Genomic DNA, 19,860 nt, shown 5'->3' with positions numbered 1-19,860 from the left:
CGCTCATCGACAAAGCTTTGAGCTTCGCTCACGCTTTTGGAACTAACTCGCCTATGCCACCGCCGAGAAATTGGTCATAGGTTGTAGTTCTATTGACATCGTGGCCACTGCTAAATTGGCAGGGTCACCAGGGCAAGTTTTAAAACTATGTCCCTCTTTTTACATTGCACCGAGCATAGTGAGGGCCCCTCTCTCACTAAGACTTGGGCTGCGCAAACGAGGCTTGCGTCCGAGGATGGCGCAGTCCGCTAATTTAAAACGGCATCTCACCCGCACTGGACACTGTAATTTATAGCGAGCTCCACGACGAGCAATAGTTTGCCCCATTTCTTGGGAGTCGCTATAGTGCGTAAGACATACGCCACGACCCGATTGGCACGTTCTGTTTGGCCATCGGTCCGGGGATGATCTGAGGTCGACATGTGGAGCTTGCTTCCTAGCAGCTCGAACACATGTCGCCAAACACCAGACGTAAAACTTGGATCCCGGTCCGATACTATGGACTCGGGCATCCCGTGTAGTCTGTAAACATGATCCGGGAACAAGAGAGCTGCCTCCTCGCCTATAATCGATGATTTACATGGGGCTAAATGCACTATTTGCTCAGTCTGTCTACAAAGACGACGAGCTCCGTCCGACCCTTATGATCGGGTGGCATGCCAAACATGAAGTCCAGACTTACTGACTTCAACAGTTGGTTGGACTCGGTAGCGGCTTCAGTGGCGCACTGCTGGACGGTGCAGGCTTAATGCGCTGACACTGTCCGCAAGAGCGAATATAGTTGGCCACCTATCGATATAGGTGTGGCCACCAAAATTCCTCCGACACTCGTAAGAATGTCTTTTCACGGCCCAGATGCCCACTAGATGACGCATCATGGAGCTCGTGAAGGATCACTAGCTTGAGATCTGTGTCATAAGCCACAAAGATTCTCAAGGGATCACAAGGTAACAGCTGATGCCATAACAGGCCATCTCTGTAGCTAAAGCGATTGAGCTTAGCTTTCAGGTGCGACGGAAGGGTTACTTTTCGTCCACCAAAGTGCTCCAACAGCAGGCGACGATGTTCGTCCTGACTGTAGCTCTCTTTTATATCCGAGGCTAAGGAGCTCGTTAAGCGGTGGGCCTTAATGGCTGCCAGCGTTGACGGCTCAGATTGTGCTTTAACACTAGACATACTTTCTGGTGCCTTACCTCAAAGCCATCTCGACGCGACAACGCGTCAGCCAAGACATTCGAGTTGCCCGGTTTGTATACAACTTTGAAATTAAATGCCGAGAAGAATGTAAGCCATCTTGCTATTCTTGGCGAGAGGTGCGGTGAGTTATAGCGGTCGGTAATGATGCGTGATCTGCATAAGCCACAAATGGTTTGGTGCCCAATAGGTGCACTCGAAACTTAACAAGAGCATACATTATTGAAAGAAGCTCCTTGTCATGCACAGGGTAATTTAGTTTTGCGGCTTTTTAACAGCCGGGACTAAAAAGAAATGGTCAGCGCCGTCGTCATCTTTTTGCATGAGCGCGCTGTCGATTGCAAAATTACTTGCATCGCAGACGACGCTAAAGGGCTTATCCGCGTCTGGCAATACCAAGACCGGTTCCTCTATAAGAAATTGCTTCACTGAGGTGAACGCATCTTCTTGTTCTTTAAACAAACCCATACTGCGTCCTTTAAGGAGGCCAGACAAGGGCTTAGTTCGCTCAGCATAATTCTTGCTATAATTATGCAAATCAAAATTAGCGAGCCCTGGGCATTGGTTCAAATTATTAACATTTCCTGGGATTTGCCATTTTTTTTTACTGATCTTACCTTGTCTAGAACTGCTCGTACACCATGTGTACCTAAGATGCAGGTCAGCACAGGTATCTCGGGGACCCCGATGACGCACTTTTGCAAGTTGATGTACAATGGGAATCACCCATAGTCTGCAACACAGCGTCTAAATGACGCTTGTGCGACTCTCTTTCAGTCAGATCGTCCTCTACTATGCACGAATACATCAAGTAAGGGGCACTTAGGCACGGTGCTGATGCATCACGTGACCCATCACTCGTTTGAATGTCGCCAGTGTGTTTTTTAACTTTGAGGCATCACAAGCCACTCCCAAAGCATACCGCTTGGGGTGCTTACTGCAGTTTTGGCTACATCGATCTATCTCATGAGTACCTGATAGTAGCCATTTAAATCCAACGCAGAAAAGATAGTTGAGTTTCCCGTGATTTCAACAGGTCATCTATCCGCGGAATTGGCGTTTGCGCCGGTATGGTCGCCGTGTTCATCTTATTGTAAGCATGAACCACGCGCCATCCACCTGTGGCTTTTCGCGCACGAAAGGTCGGGCTGCAGTGAGAAGATATGTTCTCACGGACACGTCCCGTGTCGGCTCGTTTGCTGAAAAACTTTTTGATATAATTGGCTTGTTCGCTTGGCAACGGTCATTGCCTGGTCACACAATACTTATATTAATATAAAGTTTTTATGAACACCGGAATTTTGTATCGGTCGTTGGTCATGCCAGACCAACGAATTAAATTGTCCGGAAGGGCAACCTTCGGGAGCAAACCGCAACGCATCGCGGTGCCTCTGCCGTTGATTAATGTTAGCGTTTGAGCTAACATTACGCTCGTGATCTCTAAGATCACTTCGTTCCTGGTGATGCACGCCAGCACCACCAGTAGCGTTCGTATCGAATTGACCTAAACGATCACTTCGTTCCTGATGATGCATTAGGCATAACTAGAGCGATCGCCATGGAATCATTAAAAGATAAATTCGCTCCAAAAGGATCTGATGAATTCAATAATGTCGCTAGTACCTCTTGAGCAAATTATTATCTCCTATGAGAAAAAAAATATTAAAGAAGTACAAAATTATTATCTTCTAATGATTTTGACATAACAGTTCCAATATAACCAAATTTGCTAATATTGACGCAATAAGACATTAGTTCTATTGATTGGTTGATTTATTTTATAATCAACCCCGCCAATCGCTACAAGACACGATCAGGCGTCGCGCAAGGAGGCGCATTGCATAAATTAATTATTATTATATTAATGCCAGAAGATAGAAGATCGTTATGAAAACTTAATCTATTAGTTTAATTTGACGTTTCCTCTATCTTAAAGCCTAAGAATTTACCTGTAGTAGCTAAGACTTCTTAGCTACTTAGAATTTTCCTCCGCACGTCGTGTACGTGAAGTCGTCGAGGAACCTCACATTCACTGTAATCAGTTTGACTAGTACTGTTATCAGTACTATCAAAGGGTGCCTAGTTACACTATTTGCCTCCCGATTTTGAGAATTGTTACGTCCCCCGAGCCAGGACTAAATAAGCTCTACGAGATTGTACGACTCTCCGAGTCGTAAGCTTGTTAAAATCCTTACTACTTAGCTGCTCTTGAAGCAATTATAAGTCCCCGCTTTCGTCAAACATAAGGCTTCTGGTGCGACAACTTTATTTCTCTTATAGGAAACAATAATTTCTATTACTCATATAGGAAATAATACTTTTGGAACGGGACACCTAGGTTAGGAAACCTGGCGAGAATTATTTAATAGTAATTTGCTTTCAGCTTTGTGAAAATGACGAATATATAACCGTTACAAAGCCAATCTAACAAATCTTGGCCTTTAAAGGAATACAGTCGATTGGCGCTCTATCAACAGAATGATTATCAGCAGATAAGCTGCACTTGATCATACGTCGACACATTGGACTTAAGCAACCTACGTGATTCGTCACTTTCCTCAGCAGTTTGAGTTTTAGCCGCATTTTCATCGGTTATGTTCATCCTAAAGCGCTTTCGCAATTGGGATTCGTGCATCCACTGCAAATCTTCCAGCGGCAGCAATCCGTATGGCACTTGGAAGCATAATGGCCTCCAGCTGTGCTCAAAAAGGAAAAATACCATGGTAGATATGATAACCCCCAACACAACATCGACAGTGTAGTGCTTGCGGCCGGCGATACACAGCACCGCCAAAATGATCAGATACGCCACGCCGCATGCCCAACGAATCTTAGAGGACATGCTACCTGAAAAATTGCGGTCAAGGGTCCGTAGATAAAGCAGCACAGCTGAATTCGTGTACGCCATGTGACCAGAAAAAATCAAATCACCACAGGAATTGTAGTTGCCGTATATGGGTCCGACACGCGTGACGATGTCGATCCAAGTGGCTGGCGGGAAGTAGTCAAGATTGCCAGCGCGGCAGTGCGGCGCTGGTCCAGGAAGCGACGTCACAGACACCGTCAGCATGCGCAGAAAGTAGCAAATTGTAGCGATGCGGAAGAAAGATGACACAATTCGACAGCGACTTGGTCGACTCATGACAATGGTTTGTAGTAAAAAGATTACAGGCAATCCAGCGGTCAATATGTCGCTCACGGGACGCCACTTTGAGTGAAGAGTCTGCTCAGGAATCAGCATAAAGCCTAAGTCTTTGAGAGGCGTCGCGGCCGGCACGTGCAAAAAGAAAGATATATTGACCGAGAAAACCATGACAAGCGACATAGCTACAAAAATCTCGGCGTGATCCATCATACTACGCAAGTGAATATCCACTCGGGAGCGAACAAGGCGCCTGATATAGAAAAAAATGCCGGCAAATAGTAGCCAAATACCCCCCCAAGTCGCGCGAGAGCGATTTAGGTCAGATTCGATGATAAATTTAAAAAATGTGACCCAAACCATGACACCCAGACCCACGTCAGACACCATATAGAGCGCAAAAAGCGCAAAGGTTGCCACCTCGCGATTATCCACCGATTCATACCAAGATCCGGGTTTCCGTCCCCCTCCCACGTTCAAGGAAACGCCTATGACCTCGGGCCATGACACGAGACTCTTGTCATCCAGCGGACCCCACGTGCCTACAGGGCCTGACATTTTTCGCTTGGTGCGGAGCAAATTTGGCAGATACGACATAATGGCAGCCAAATTGATACACCTGCTCAAGCTTCTACAGTGGAGACTGCTCAGGGGACAGAAACGCGATGTTGCCTGCCTCTCGGCTGTCGACTCTGCTTCGGGATAGAATCCGCGGCTTACAATGCAACTATGACTACGGTTATAAATAGTAATTATTTAACAGTGCAACAATGCTCTTACAAGTGCAAAAAAATACAAGAGCGCCGACTGCTTTGAGTTGTTGTCATACTTTTCTCGGGTTGAACGCGTTAGCGAAAGTCATTCATTACCTTGCGCCTCTATGAGCCTAACGGACACAAAAATCAGAGCCAAATATTCTAGTCGCAACCTTAACGCGGTATATAAGGCGCCACTCGGTACCAAGCCGTTATCTGAAAATGCCACTGGACCACTGCAGCGCCATAGTAGCCGCATGATCATACTTCGACGTGCGACTGTGGCACCTCCTGCACCAATTAACACGCCAAGTTTAGAGCGACAGGGACGATTGCAGAATACTCGCGTGAGCCTTGTTCCGGCGGCATCCTATTGGGCTGAAGGTGGTGCAAAAATGCAGAAAGCGAGTAAATTAGAGCTTCCAACAGCTTCCGCAGACGGGATAAGACCAACTGAAGCGTTTAAAAAAGTTCGGGCGCCTGAAAGTGAAGCCAAGCGTATACATACTGACAGCAGCCTTACTCATACCAAGTTGATAGCGGAGACATCTGGACGTTGGGGGGATGATGCAGTAGAGCACGACATTGCTCACCAGAATATTTGTTATCAAGCGCGAAAAGAAACTGAATTTCCAGATCTGAACGGATCAGTTAAAGGCGTAATTTTTGTTGATGAATCAATCAAATGTGCTGCTGCTTCTAACGACTCACCTTTGCAGCAGCCGGAGCAGCAGCAGCATGGAAGAGCTACGGGCCGTTGGGCGCGTATTAATGCGGAATTGCCTTCTTCTCGCTCTTGGTGTGCTGGCTACGATGATCATTCCGAAGATTTTTTTTGGCGTAAAAATTGCGCCTCTCATAGCGGCAAAAATCGCAATTTATCGAGCTGTTCTCCGAATTGCCGAGATGCATCCGATCAAGTTGATCAATCTTATAAAAGTGCCAGCAACGGTTTGGTTAACACGCTGACTCATTATAGACATTGCGATGCACGAGATGATCTTTTTGCGTCAAAAAGCCGTAATTCTAGCATAAAAAGTGACGGACTGGCACATCAAAATGGAAGTATAGAATCCCATTCGCCAGTGCCGACTATTTCGGACCAACCGAATGCGTATTCGTCCGTTGAAATGGATCGGTTTAATTTGTCGCCTTCAAAACAGCAATCTATATGTGGTTGGGGTCGAAGCAGACAAATGGAAGAAAAGACGCCTGAAAGCAGCTCAGAACCTTCCTTAAATTTTTCCACTTACCATAGCACAAGTCTTCAGAATGCTGCGCAATCTTTGGAATGTCCCAAAATGTTGTTTGATCCGGTGACTGGCGTAATGGTGAATGCACACGACGAACTTAAGCGTCGGACAGATGGCCGCAATGCTAAAGATCGAACATTTTTAGAACCAACTGTTGCTTCTAGGCGTTGTAAAGGTCTACTTGAGGAAAAAGCGACAAGAAAATCAAGAGAAAAGTCGCGAAGTATCTTAAGAAACGAAAAAGCACCAGCTGCTGCTTTGACTAATGATGCAGGCAGCTTAATGCAGGAAGCAAAGATTGTCCATGATGCCAAAAAAAATCATTTTCAAGTCTCAAATGGCGTGAGTACGGCGCCAGATGAAAACAAGGTGCTTGCTCGACAAAGCAAGGCTAAACATGCCCCCAAGCGTTTAGTCACAACGATTATTGATAATTGTCAATTGGAGTCTGGGCTATCTGATATTTCTCGTCAACAGCGTGAAGCCTCCCATTATCCTGCAGTCAACATACGTGAATCTAATAGACCAGGCAAAGGTACGAATTTTCAACGCAGTCGGCATACTACTACAGCGAATTGTGGCCAAAGCGATTTACAAAGCTGCAAAGGTTTACAAGGCTGCTTTAGAAAAAAAGAGGATATGGCCGCACAGTCACTGAATTTTCTGCCCTCGACAACAGCTCCGATTGCATTTGGGTCTAGCGGAGATGTCGTAAAGCTCGTGACAGAAGTTGAGTGTTTTCATCTGGCTCCACAAGACGATGGATTTCAGACAGTCAAGTCACGGCGGGTAGTACTGAATGAAAGCAAACAAGCTCGACAGCATTTGTCCTCAATTAAGGCAACTGATTTAGCACCTAATGATACGAAATACTTGAAAAAGAAGCAGCAGAGAAGCGGGGAGCACATGAATAAACACTGCGGCTTGAAGGTCAAGGTGACCGACAACTTACAAACTCCATCGGAACCTCAGAAGGAGAAGATCAAGTTCATTTCGGACCCTGTGCAGTCGCTTGCAGAAAATAGATCGAAGACAAAGCGACCTAAGCAGGCAAAGCAGCCAAAGAAAAAGATCGTGCCGGCGAAGTCTAGTACTAAAGGGTGCAAGAGATCGTCTGAAAAGACGATGCAGACAGTTATGGATTTGACCGAGCACTTGGCTGATATGGCCTCAACAGACTCGCCAGGCTTCAAGTATGGGACACAACATGTGAACGCGATTTCAGCCACGGTGGCCAGTAAAAACTCGAGTCCCAGCTTTATGAATGACCGGAAAACGGCTCGAGAACCGAAGATAATTGATCAAAAAACAATAGTGGATAACAAGCCATCGGGAGTTGTTGCAAAACGAAAGCCGAAGCAGGTCTACGTCGTGAAAACGAACACCGTGTAGCAAGCCGAATGCCGAATTGGTGGAGGTTTATTTAGATGGCTAAATTTGTGTACAATGGTCAACTTGCGCTATGCTATCAAGTTTTATGATTTGAGATTGCCTTTAACTAAAACCATTTTCAGCCAGCCGCCGTGTTGTGAGCAATCAATGTGTGTGAAGCTCTTAGCGCCACTCGCGATATATCTTTTCATTTTTAAGCACAAAATATGTAGCAAAAGAGATGTATGTCTCTTACGATTAGCGAGACTCAATTGACGACGACTAGGCGACAAAGCTTACTGCTGGTAAAAGAGATGGTAGCGATGGTGGTCGTCATGTGCAGAACCGATGAGGCGTATGGTGTCAAATTAAAGTACTGATTTAGATGCTGTTAAATAATTTCCGCTTTTTTTTAATTTTGGTGCCACAAGCAAATTTGAGCGGAATCTGTAAATAATTTCAATTGGAATGTTTCGAGGGAATGTAATTACAGTAGACTAAAAGGCTCATCTGACCAGCGATTGACCGCAGTCCTTCCCCGGGCCGCCGGCGCCACCAGCGTATGGGGGAGATTTACGTACAACTTTACTGACTACCAATATTGACTTGATGATAAGGATCGTTGCCGTAAGGATACGCCAGAGTGGCGTGATTTCGTGACAGCTTATACGACGTATTGCTAGCGGCAGCGTGACAAATCCGAAGCCAGGCGAAGAACTCAGGTTTAAATTTGCTTCACTTTAAGAAATCCACTTAAGCTGGAACGCCAATTCTATTAAGCGACGGACGATCTTCATGCAAAACCCTTACCCCATTCAGGCCAAGGTTTCAACCGCGTCGCGCGAAGTGGCGCCATTTCTTAGGAGTCTGCGTCGCATGCTGTTCGACGAGAGCAACGACGTGTTGCGCTGGACACCAGACGGGCGCGCATTTGAGATCCACGACATGCAGGAGATGACAGCGCGCGTGCTGCCAAAATATTTTAAGCACTGCAAATACACAAGTTTCCAGCGCCAACTCAATTACTTCAACTTTCGCAAGTGGACAAAATCTAAAGCCGTCGTCTGTACGTTCTCTAATGATTATTTCCTACGCGATCAGCCTGAACTCTCTTGGCGAATATCGCGCAAAAAGACGTTAAATTCTTACACACTGCCCAAGTACCGACCGGCCCGTACACATGTAATTCCCTACTGGAAGAGGGCGCCGGTGTTGACCCCCCATACTTTAAGTTTCGAGACAGTACCTCTGACTGGTGACTTTCGAGGGCGTTTCCTCTTCCCAGCGATTGCATCCACCGATCTGATGCTCAAGCAACACGAAAATCTCTGTGCACAACCAACGCAGCAGGCCCGACACTACTACAGCTTTAATATGGCGGCAGCGTTGCCGTTTGAAACATACTCAGCTTCGAAAAGTAACGAAACTGAACTATTTGACTGGATCGATTGCCTCTTACCGACGATGGATGACTCAGTTAAGTCATCGGCAACACCTAATACCGTCAGTTTGCGCAAGGGCATTGAGTTTGTGCCGTCTACGAGTCTGTAAAACGTTAAATGTTTGTAAAGTTAAATTTGTAGCTTTGGTACTTAAAAAGTTTGATCGCGTTGTTGCAATGTTTCTGAGCTAAGAAATTTCTTAAGATATTCCCAAATGTGTTTGTCCCCAACTGCCTCTAGCTGTGGTTGCGCGGTGTTTAAGCTTCATTGCTCATATCTGACACATTTTACTGATGAACTGCAGAAGCACTGCATGCTGCTACATAAAAAATGCGTCCGGATAAAATACTAGTTTTGAAACAAATCTTAAAGCAAAGAAACGGAAGTGTGCATATAATTTTTCTTGCTTGCTGGCAACGAAGGTTCTGATGTCAGAATATTAGACAGCTCCGCATCAGTTTTCCAAAATTAGACACTAAAAATGCAAAAGGACTACAACAAGTCCTAGTTGGGCTATTAAACTAGACATCTGCAAATGATTGATCGTAGGAAACTTCATTAAATAATACTCGAGAATCACATCTGTTTTTATGTTCGGCTATAGATAACCGAAGCTAATAATACAAATTATAAAAAGCGAAAGTGCACGTACTGATTAAAGACATGGCCACGCGAGCTGGAGCTATAGCTGGGGTTATAATGGAGTTGGCGCGACGTTCGAATTGGATGATAAATTCGTTGGCGTAAATTTATACCGTTTGGTCCTTGACGACGAATAAATTGAGATTGAGCCTTGTGGAGGCGTAAAATGTGCTCTTGATGTATCGAATCTACCGCCTTCGTGCGATTGGTCGTAATCCCGCACATCGCGCGGGGTATGATTCAACTGCTGCTCCATGTCGCAAGTCTGCAGCGAATGCATTAAGCTTTCGGGTGCAGCGTAGCTTGACCAGCGCTTCAGCACCAACACAAATATTGTGACGTAACGGGCGAACAAGACAAAAAAGACGAGAGAATTGAAAATGACAAAACCCTGTGCTACAACACTGCGCCACTCCAAGCTTAATCCATTAGACGTTAGAAACGCAAAGCTGCAAATAAGATTTGTAATTGCCACGACACGAAGTCCCACAACGACGATAACCACCCAACGCGAAGCAAAGGGGCGAATAATCACCGTCACAATGACAAAGAGAAGATGAGTTGCAATCAATGCTACAAGCTGGGCTGGTATTCCCGACACTGCACCAGTGATGATACCTAGAAGACCTTGGATTACCACTGCCACGACAAAGAAATAGCGAAACGTCATCTTTGAAGCACCGTACATAGTGCCCCAAATACTAAAGTTTCGGAATCGAAACGCTTCGCTTGTTGGGATGGCTTGCACACTTATAAACACATAGCAGAGTCCACCCACAGCAACTGCCCACAAACAAAATAGTGCCACAGCAAGTCCAATCCCCATTCGATATCGTAACTCCATGACCAGTTCGTACGAGGCCATGGACATTAGTGGAAAGATGCTAAGAGCCCAAAATGCCACGCCCAGACCTACTACGCACATAGCGAAGCTTTTGCGCAATTGTCGAGGGTAAAATGTCAACGATGCATCTGCTGATATACTGTGGCGATAATATGAATAGCCAGCAATTAAAATAAAGAGTACAACCAAAGCGGCCACAACCGCCAAAAAAATCCAAAATGAACTCAGAAGCGCCTCGTCCTCGCTGATACCAATGCGATCGGCAAAAGCCACAGTACCCGTCAAAATAATGAGTTGCAGTCTCCTTGAGGCTTCAGTTGCGGTGGTTGTCGTTAAAGGCGTAATGTGCAAATTTACAAATGAAAACGAGTCTGTAAAATCAAGCACGATCTGAGGCGCCTTGGTAAGTTCCAGCATAGAAATTGAATTGACGTGTTGCATGTAGCCCACGGCAACCACGAGCTCCCAAACATTTGGCATAAACCATTCCATGCTAACACGACCGTGTCCATTAGATTGGTTACTCAACCACGGGGGGCGCTGAAGAGCTAATAGATGGAAAAAAATCAACAAAACAGCTGAGACAATGCCGAGCGCATAACTTGCGTAAAGCAACGCGTTGTGAATCTCTTGGGACGTAGCTGACAGCAAAATAGACGCACCTGGCGGCAAATTGACGCGATTGCCACCACCAACGACAATTTTACCATATGATCCATTGGCGTCGTGAATAGCCTTTAGGTTAACGTCACCACGGGTATATTTTTCATATGTCGTAGTTGCACTTCCATCTGTATACACGATCGTAGAGCCCGTGTCGCCTAACAAAATGAGCGTATCGTGATTAAACGTATTCTTGCCGCTTTCTAAATCCGCCTCATTCGACACAACTTCAGCCGACGCATTTTCAATGTCCACCGCATTGGCAGGAGCCACGGTACCCAAAGACTCTAGCGAGTCTAAAGATGGAGGCACTACCAAGCCCGCTGATCTAGGCACCCTTGTCCGTTGAACTGGGCTGGGCGTAGTCTTTTCGGATGAATTTAACACTAATTCAGTCTGCCAAATCTTGTTGCCTTCGTCAGAAGCTGCCGTCGATTTTGACGGACTTTTAACCTGTCCAACTTCATACTTATCATCTGAAGCTGTTAATGCCGACGAAAAGTTTGCTTGATTTTTATTGTTACCACTGTCCGATGATCCTGTCGACGACGACAGAAAGGTACTTTTCCTTTTGTCGTTTTCATTGCCCGTCGCTTTTATCGTTTTTACCGTTATTTCTGGAGGTCGAGTTACAGGAGCAGGACTCGAAATTTTGTCTTTTAAATATGAAGACGAGTCTGAAGATGTAAATTCGACGAGATTTGATGCTTCCGACGAATCGGCTGAAGCTGCATCCCCCGAGTTTGCCAAGTCATCGGAGCCCGAAGACATGAAAATCAACTTTGACGGAGCCTTACTAATTTTTGAAGGGGCAGCCACTGGAGGGGGGCTCCATGAAACTGGAGGGGGACTCTTTGGTGTATCCGTTGCATTTAATAAGTCTGCCGATGCCGTATCAGAACCCGAAGACGCAGAATGGTCAGAGCTTTCTTTTCCCTTTATAGAGCTTTTTTGAGATCTTTTAGTAGTGTCCGTCAAAATTTGCTTTTGCGGTGGGCTTGTCACCGGAGGGGGGCTATAAGGAACCTTCTCCAAAGTTTTGACGGGTTCATTGGTGTTAGAGAACTGCGACGAGCTTGAATAATCAAATGAGTTCGAAACCGACGAAGAGTCTTCAGACCTTGTATGCGAAGACAGCAACGGGCTTTTCATAATATAAGTATTTGGCACAGGAAGGGGGCTTTTTGGCGCCAAATCTTGTGGAGCAGACAAAGTTGGCGCCAATGACCCATCAGATGAATCTGATGCCGATAACGACTTACCATCTGCCAGAGAGATTTTAAAATTTAAATCAGAAGACGAAGTTACTGGAGCCTCTGCAGGCGCATGTGTCCGCTGCGTATCGAGATCACCATGGGCATCCAAATTTGACGCGAGAGACGAATCACTAGATTTCGAATTCGACCACTGCGTGTTGACCGCAGTATCAGAATTATAATTTAACGCCGCGAATAGATCCTTGGTCTCTGGGTCAGTCCACTCCGCATCGACGTCAGAATCAGATTGAGAATTCGACGCCGCAAATATATTTTTAGTCACTGAGACTGTTCCTTGCGAATCAACGTAATTATCAAATTGAGAGCTTGGCGCGTTGGGGACTAAATCAGATTCCAAGTCTGACGCTGCAGATAATCCACTAGTCTCCTGATTTTTCCACTGTGCGATAGTGTCAGGATCTGTCGTAGGAGACAGACTTTTTGTCTTCAAATTCTGTATCAAGGCCCCCGAATCAGGTTTAGAGCTTGAGGCCGCAGAATACTCGCTGGTATTTGGCGACGGCGCGTTGGGGTTAAAATCAGATTCCGAATTTGACGCTGCAGACAAGTCGCTGGTCTCTGGATTTGTCCACTGCGTGTTAACGTCAGTCTCGATTTGAGGACTTGTCGTCGGAGACGGATTATTTGTCTCCAAATTCTGTATCGAAGAGTCCATTGTAGAACTAGAGCTTGAAGCCGCGGAATCATCATTGGTGTCCAGATTCTCCAACTGCAAACTAGCTTCAGTATCATGATCTGTGTCTGACGTCAAAGTCTTATTGATCGTTTCTAAATTCGTCCACTGTGTGCTAGCATCCGTATCAGAATTTGAATCAGGTTTAGGCAAAGGTGCGTTGGTCTCAATATTCTTCTTCTGTGTTTCCACATCAGCATCAGATTTAGAATTTGACACCGCAGACACATTGTCGATCTCCCGATTTGGCGACGGCGCGTTGGGGGTTAAATCAGATTCCGAATTTGACGCTGCAGACAAGTCGCTGGTCTCTGGATTTGTCCACTGCGTGTTAACGTCAGTCTCGATTTGAGGACTTGTCGTCGGAGACGGATTATTTGTCTCCAAATTCTGTATCGAAGAGTCCATTGTAGAACTAGAGCTTGAAGCCGCGGAATCATCATTGGTGTCCAGATTCTCCAACTGCAAACTAGCTTCAGTATCATGATCTGTGTCTGACGTCAAAGTCTTATTGATCGTTTCTATATTCGTCCACTGTGTGCTAGCGTCCGTATCAGAATTTAAATCAGGTTTAGGCAAAGGTGCGTTGATCTCAATATTCTTCTTCTGTGTTTCCACATCAGCATCAGATTTAGAATTTGACACCGCAGACACATTGTCGATCTCCCGATTTGGCGACGGCGCGTTGGTGTTTAAATCAGATTCCGAATTTGACGCTGCAGACAAGTCGCTGGTCTCTGGATTTGTCCACTGCGTGTTAACGTCAGTCTCGATTTGAGGACTTGTCGTCGGAGACGGATTATTTGTCTCCAAATTCTGTATCGAAGAGTCCATTGTAGAACTAGAGCTTGAAGCCGCGGAATCATCATTGGTGTCCAGATTCTCCAACTGCAAACTAGCTTCAGTATCATGATCTGTGTCTGACGTCAAAGTCTTATTGATCGTTTCTATATTCGTCCACTGTGTGCTAGCGTCCGTATCAGAATTTGAATCAGGTTTAGGCAAAGGTGCGTTGGTCTCAATATTCTTCCTCTGTGTTTCCACATCAGCATCAGATTTAGAATTTGACACCGCAGACACATTGTCGATCTCCCGATTTGGCGACGGCGCGTTGGAGTTTAAATCAGATTCCGAATTTGACGCTGCAGACAAGTCGCTGGTCTCTGGAATTGTCCACTGCGTGTTAACGTCAGTCTCGATTTGAGGACTTGTCGTCGGAGACGGATTATTTATCTCCAAATTCTGTATCGAAGAGTCCATTGTAGAACTAGAGCTTGAAGCCGCGGAATCATCACTGGTGTCCAGATTCTTCAACTGCAAACTAGCTTCAGTATCATGATCTGTGTCTGACGTCAAAGTCTTATTGATCGTTTCAAAATTCGTCCACTGTGTGCTAGCATCCGTATCAAAATTTAAGTCAGGTGAAGGCAAAGGTACGTTGGTCTCAATATTCTTCTTCTGTGTGTCCACGTCAGCACCAGATTTAGAATTTGACACCGCAGACACATTGTTGATCTCCGAATTTGGCGACGGCGCGTTAGATCCTAAATCAGATTCCGAATTTGACGCTGCAGACAATTCGCTGGTCTCTGGATTTGTCGACTGTGTAGAGTTGCTCAAGTCCGGGTAAGGTTTTGAAGTTGCAGGTGGAATCTCTAGAATCGTTTCTGTCTGCAACGCGGTATTTGTTTTAGACGCCGCTTCCGGGTCTGAAGCAAATGAGCTTGTGCTCCAAGTGGGCTCGCTCGGCGATTGAGTCGTAGCAACAGGTATCTTTGTCATCAAGCTGGATGGATCGGAGCTAGCATCAGGCTTCGGTGTCGATAAAATAGCACCCAATTCGAAAATAGGTGGCTGTGAAGCCTCTGTCGTTATATCTAACATTTGTGTATCTGTATTTGAATCCGATGCACGTGAGCTGCTCCCGCGATGTTGCTTCGTCGATCTGGGTATGTATAAATTTAAAGTGCCAGAAGCATTTGCGACCTGGTTGTTAGTCGGACTGGAGCCAGTGTCATCTACACTAAAACTTAACTTGTTTGCTGAACTGCCGCTAGAATTCGCATTATTGAAATTTGCTTCAAGTTGTCGATTGTTGACAGCGTGTTTGGCCGTCGCAAAACCTGTCCAGAAGACGGAAATAGCTATCGCGACGGCCGTAAAAAGGATAGACGCTCGCCTACATCGCCGCCTGCGCTCCATTCTATCGATATACAGTCAAAATCCTCTGTTGCCTCTTGGTCGAAGTTCAATGGTATCTCCACCTCTCGCGTCTGTTAATCCGTCTTTGCCTGCTATGTTATCTCTATTGTCTTTTGTACGCTCTTACGTCGCAGAAGTCCGTCAATCACCCGGGTGATAACGCCGAGGTCTGGCGCTGATCGCCGTAAAATTCTCGGCGCTGTTATACTTAAATACCGGTAACAAGAGTTGGAACGTACAACTGGTCTATGCCGTCGTCACCATTTGCTCCGCCTTTACAGATTACAGCTGGTTGCGAGAAATTGCCTTTAGGTTGGTATCTAGGGTCTGTGTTCTCTCATTCATACAATTGCCAATTTAATCATCTTTTGTCGCAATTGCAAGAATTGCGGGATGGGGAGCGATAGTCAGTTCCATACCCTAAATACAAACAAGATATTTTCAAATAGCACAATGTTATTGCCGAATTTGCGTTAAAATCAAAATGAAGACACCTAACCGCTTCTTCCTTCTGTTGATCTGCTAGCACTGTGGTTTCAGTAATTTTTGTAATCGCTGTACAGAAACTGCAGATAACCGATCCCTCTAAAAAAACTTATGTTTTATCGCTAGCAGTAGGTCTCAATTGCTGAGACAATACAAGCCGCGACCAGGCAACTTTGCTGGTCTCCATCGCTGTGACTTAATCACGCTTACCACATCACGAGACTGACTCATCGAAGCATTAATGCGCATTTTCAAACATTTAGTAGGGGTAGCACATACAGGCTTCGGTGAGAGCCATACCGGATATTCCAACACGTGAATCCCACCGCAGCAGCCAGCACTGCAGCAATTGAGAAAAGCACAAGTGCTTTAAATTGTTTCGGATCGTGGAACATGATGCCTAATACTTGAATGAGCACGTAGAAAAAATGTAAACTTGCCGTCTGCATGGCGTTGATGGCACCGCGGTGGCTTGGCTCGATCCATTCCTGCATAAGCTGTGTCTCGGCGAGGTCAGCGCTCCATAGCCACATGCGCGCGCCAGACACGCAGAAAAGCATAATGTAATCCGATACACACGACTCGCCAAAGAGCAAGAATCCCACAAGGACTGGCAATAGGCACAACCAGAAAAGCCAGATACTCACGACGGCGACACGCTCCAATCTTATAATTAGACTTCGCAAGTAGGGAAAGAGGACGGTGCCTAAAAGTCCAAAAAGAGCACCTCCTCCACGACTTAATCCCAGCAACGAGTAAGATACACCTCGCCACTTAAGATAAGCTGTATACAACGAGCCATTGTCCAGGATAGTCATGTATAGTGTGCAGTAGGAGAAACTTAGCAAAAAGATTGGGTGTCTCGCATAGTTCATCCATGTCTGCGCATAGTTGGACAGCATCGATCGACCACTTGATGGAGCTTGGTAAGACCCCTGCTTTCCAGAAGCCTTTAGCCCCTTTCCGTTAAGTGCAAGTTCTGGAACAAGTTTGTACACGTCTTGCGTCGTAAAGTATTCAAGTGGAGTTGAGAGACCATTCCAGATAGCAACTGTCATTGTACCCATCATCGCGCGTGTGGTGGAATCACGTCCAGCAAACTCAATAATAAGGCCAAACACAAGGGGGCTTAGCACTTTACATGCGAGATCAATGCGCCGCAAGATTGTATTATGACTTGTTAATGCACGTGAATGATCCTCTCCACTGCTTTGAGCGATTACGACGACCCAATCGCGCTCAATCCCAAGCGTCTGTACTTCACTTAAAACCTGGCCAATACCACCACAGAGAAGTGTGCCTACAAAGAGGAGCTTGAAAGACCACGCCCACTCTGGTTTGTCAAGTCCGATGGCATTTGTTGACAGCACCATCCCTCCCATGAAGACAGTGCAAGCAACGATACTTGCATTCTCCAGTATAATTGCAAGCCGCATAGCTTTCCAGCGGTCAGAAACATCTAATCGTCTTCCCACTGATGGCATCGCGATGAGGCACGAAGCGTACATGACGAGCGAGAAGCATGCGCTAGGAAGCAACGTATCCACAAAAATCTCCATTAAAATAATGGGCACGGCAAACTCCCACATGCGATCACCCTGCGCCATTACAACTCTACTCAGTACAACAAGACATATTCACATTGATACGGTGCACAATGTACCCAAGCAGACAGTAGATGTCTAGCATACAGATACATTTTTACTCTACGAGGCTGCCTGAAAGGCTTCAGGTCGTGCTGCTCTTGGTTTTCTCTGCAATTTTAAGGATGTATATCAACCAATGTCAGTTTTTCTTTGCTTAGATAACATAAGTTTCTCATCCGTGAATGCACTTGCAGTAATGGTTTTTTAAGAACCTCGAGCAAGTCACAACTGTCAAGTCGAGCTGCATAGAGGCAACCAGTGATTGGCATTAGCATCAATGCGCCAATGACGAGCATAATGATGCTGCTGGTCCGCGAAGCGAAGCATGTGATGTCCAAGTTGAATTGGCAAGCTATATAAAGTCATACAATGAGCATTCGTGTCCGTGAATAATTACAGCGCGAATTTTTTTTGTTTTCAGTACCTGCGCCATTTAATACAAGCAGCAGACAAGCAACACCGACCGCCGCGCAAGTGAACACAGAAAAATCCATGCAGTATATTCTTAAAATTTCCTATGGATGCTGAGAAGCTATAAACATCAGCTGTAGCAGCTACTCGTAACATGTGGATTAACAAGTATTGCAGGTATTGTCGCCTTGCACAAGGCGAGTCACTCTTATGACCCGTCACAATTTTAAAGTCTTTTTTAGGGACCTTTTCTCGGTCACACCCAGGCGCGATCGCTTTTGAGCTGCTCTCGACAAAAATATTCTAGGCACCAGTCCATCATTAGGCGGTCGTACATTTATCGCTAACACATCCTATACCTACTCGGCTTTGGCTGAGATATCCTACAACTCATCCTTTTTAATCTGACTTTCTATCAGCTTTAGACGACTGATTTTAATTCAAGCCCTGATGCTTATCGGTGATTTTCTATTATTGGAACTATTCAAGTCAAAATGAGTATAGATAATAATTTTGCAGTTCTTCGCTTATTTCCTCTAATAGGAAATAATACTTATGTAACGGGACACCCCGTTACGGAAGAGATCCGAGCACTGACGTGTGAGATGCCAAATTTCACTTTCGTCGCATCATCACTGATACGACGAGCTTCTATGACATCGTCTAATTTAACGAACTATCTCAAAAGGAAGTCGCCTTCGACTGCGTTAAACTTAGAGATTTCTATCTTCAAGCTTTAGGTTCGACGCGGAAGCGTCGGCCCGTTCGCAGCATATAAATGCTGCTAGCTCGAGAGTTCCATCTGCTGAGCACCCTGTTCTCTCAACACCTCTGTGTGTTGAGAGCCTTGCTGGTGAAGCAAGGCTACTTTCTCTTGGACCCCGTCGAGTTCGTGTTCAATGAACTCGGCTATGGCCGCATGCTGCGGTCAGTCGTTGGAGCTATGCTGTTTACTCTGGGCATCTCTATCCCGAGTAAACAGCATAGCGCCAACGGCTGACCCGCCTTCGACCGAACTCACTCGTTCGATCGCTCTCCATTCGAGGTCACTTAAATGAGTAAACCTCTTACGCGTTGCGTGCTAACCTTCTTGTGGGGCTTGGAAGCTCCCTCTTCTTCATCCAACATGTCCATGTTGGACGGAACGTTAGTGGGCCGTTGAACTGACTACGAAGTGCTGTTAGGTGTAACGGGGCACCTTTCACTAGTACTGGTAAGCACTAGTTGACCTTACACTGATTACAGTGTAGGTTACGTGCCTCGAAACTTCACATACGCAGGGGTACAGAGGAAGATTTCTAAGTTGCTAAGGGTCTTTAGCTACTAAAGGTAATTCAAAGAATTATAATTAGGGAAAGTAAATCTGTATTAATATAATTAGTTTCCTACGTAACGATCTTCTATTTACTACTGAACTTATTAAATTAACATCTAACTAATTGTGGCGCCTCCTTGCGCACCGCACAATCGTGTCTTGAGCCGATTGGAGGGGTTGTTTTAGACTTAAATCAACCAATAAAAAAACTAATTTCTTATTGCATCAATAATTCAAATGCTTACCGATACCCGGGTCCCAATGGTATCGTAAAGTCTGTACCATTTCAATTTCTTAGTTGGTGCGGAAATCGAACCCGTATCCGCTGCTGGGTCATCAAGTTGATGGTTAACCACTACACCACGGTTAAAACTTGTGGTTCGGTCACTAGCATGACTGCACAAGACCTCAGTGTGAATACCTAACACATTATGGAGTTAGATCCCGACGGCTTTGCACAAGCACAGGCAGCGTCGAAGTTCGACCACTCAAATAAGTTGAGTCGTACGAAATAGGGATGCTGCTTGAAAAGCAATCATTCAAT

The 19,860-nt window shown here is 45.6% G+C and overlaps 5 protein-coding genes across 5 annotated transcripts; 2 read left to right on the top strand and 3 right to left on the bottom strand.

Moving 5' to 3' along the window:
* Window positions 1-3,679: 3,679 nt before the first annotated feature.
* CCR75_006951 (uncharacterized protein) lies at window positions 3,680-4,933 on the bottom strand (the record flags this gene model as incomplete). Its single annotated transcript, XM_067965016.1, has 1 exon — window positions 3,680-4,933. The coding sequence occupies one exon, from the start codon at window positions 4,931-4,933 to the stop codon at window positions 3,680-3,682; it is 1,254 nt and encodes a 417-aa protein (XP_067822746.1).
* Window positions 4,934-5,348: 415 nt separating this feature from the next.
* On the top strand, window positions 5,349-7,736 carry CCR75_006952 (uncharacterized protein; the record flags this gene model as incomplete). The annotated part of the gene is made up of 1 exon (XM_067965017.1): window positions 5,349-7,736. One exon carries the CDS (start codon window positions 5,349-5,351, stop codon window positions 7,734-7,736), a length of 2,388 nt encoding a protein of 795 aa, XP_067822745.1.
* Window positions 7,737-8,510: 774 nt separating this feature from the next.
* On the top strand, window positions 8,511-9,266 carry CCR75_006953 (uncharacterized protein; the record flags this gene model as incomplete). Its single annotated transcript, XM_067965018.1, has 1 exon — window positions 8,511-9,266. One exon carries the CDS (start codon window positions 8,511-8,513, stop codon window positions 9,264-9,266), a length of 756 nt encoding a protein of 251 aa, XP_067822744.1.
* Window positions 9,267-9,851: 585 nt separating this feature from the next.
* On the bottom strand, window positions 9,852-15,458 carry CCR75_006954 (uncharacterized protein; the record flags this gene model as incomplete). The annotated part of the gene is made up of 1 exon (XM_067965019.1): window positions 9,852-15,458. The coding sequence occupies one exon, from the start codon at window positions 15,456-15,458 to the stop codon at window positions 9,852-9,854; it is 5,607 nt and encodes a 1,868-aa protein (XP_067822391.1).
* A 357-nt stretch (window positions 15,459-15,815) lies between these two features.
* CCR75_006955 (uncharacterized protein) lies at window positions 15,816-17,551 on the bottom strand (the record flags this gene model as incomplete). Its single annotated transcript, XM_067965020.1, has 3 exons — window positions 15,816-15,878; window positions 15,958-16,024; window positions 16,245-17,551. The coding sequence occupies 3 exons, from the start codon at window positions 17,549-17,551 to the stop codon at window positions 15,816-15,818; spliced, it is 1,437 nt and encodes a 478-aa protein (XP_067822743.1).
* Window positions 17,552-19,860: the final 2,309 nt, after the last annotated feature.

Source organism: Bremia lactucae, linkage group LG1 (genome assembly GCF_004359215.1).
Source record: "Bremia lactucae strain SF5 linkage group LG1, whole genome shotgun sequence".
Taxonomy (NCBI): Eukaryota; Oomycota; class Peronosporomycetes; order Peronosporales; family Peronosporaceae; genus Bremia; species Bremia lactucae.
This window is presented reverse-complemented; position numbering and strand designations above follow the sequence as displayed.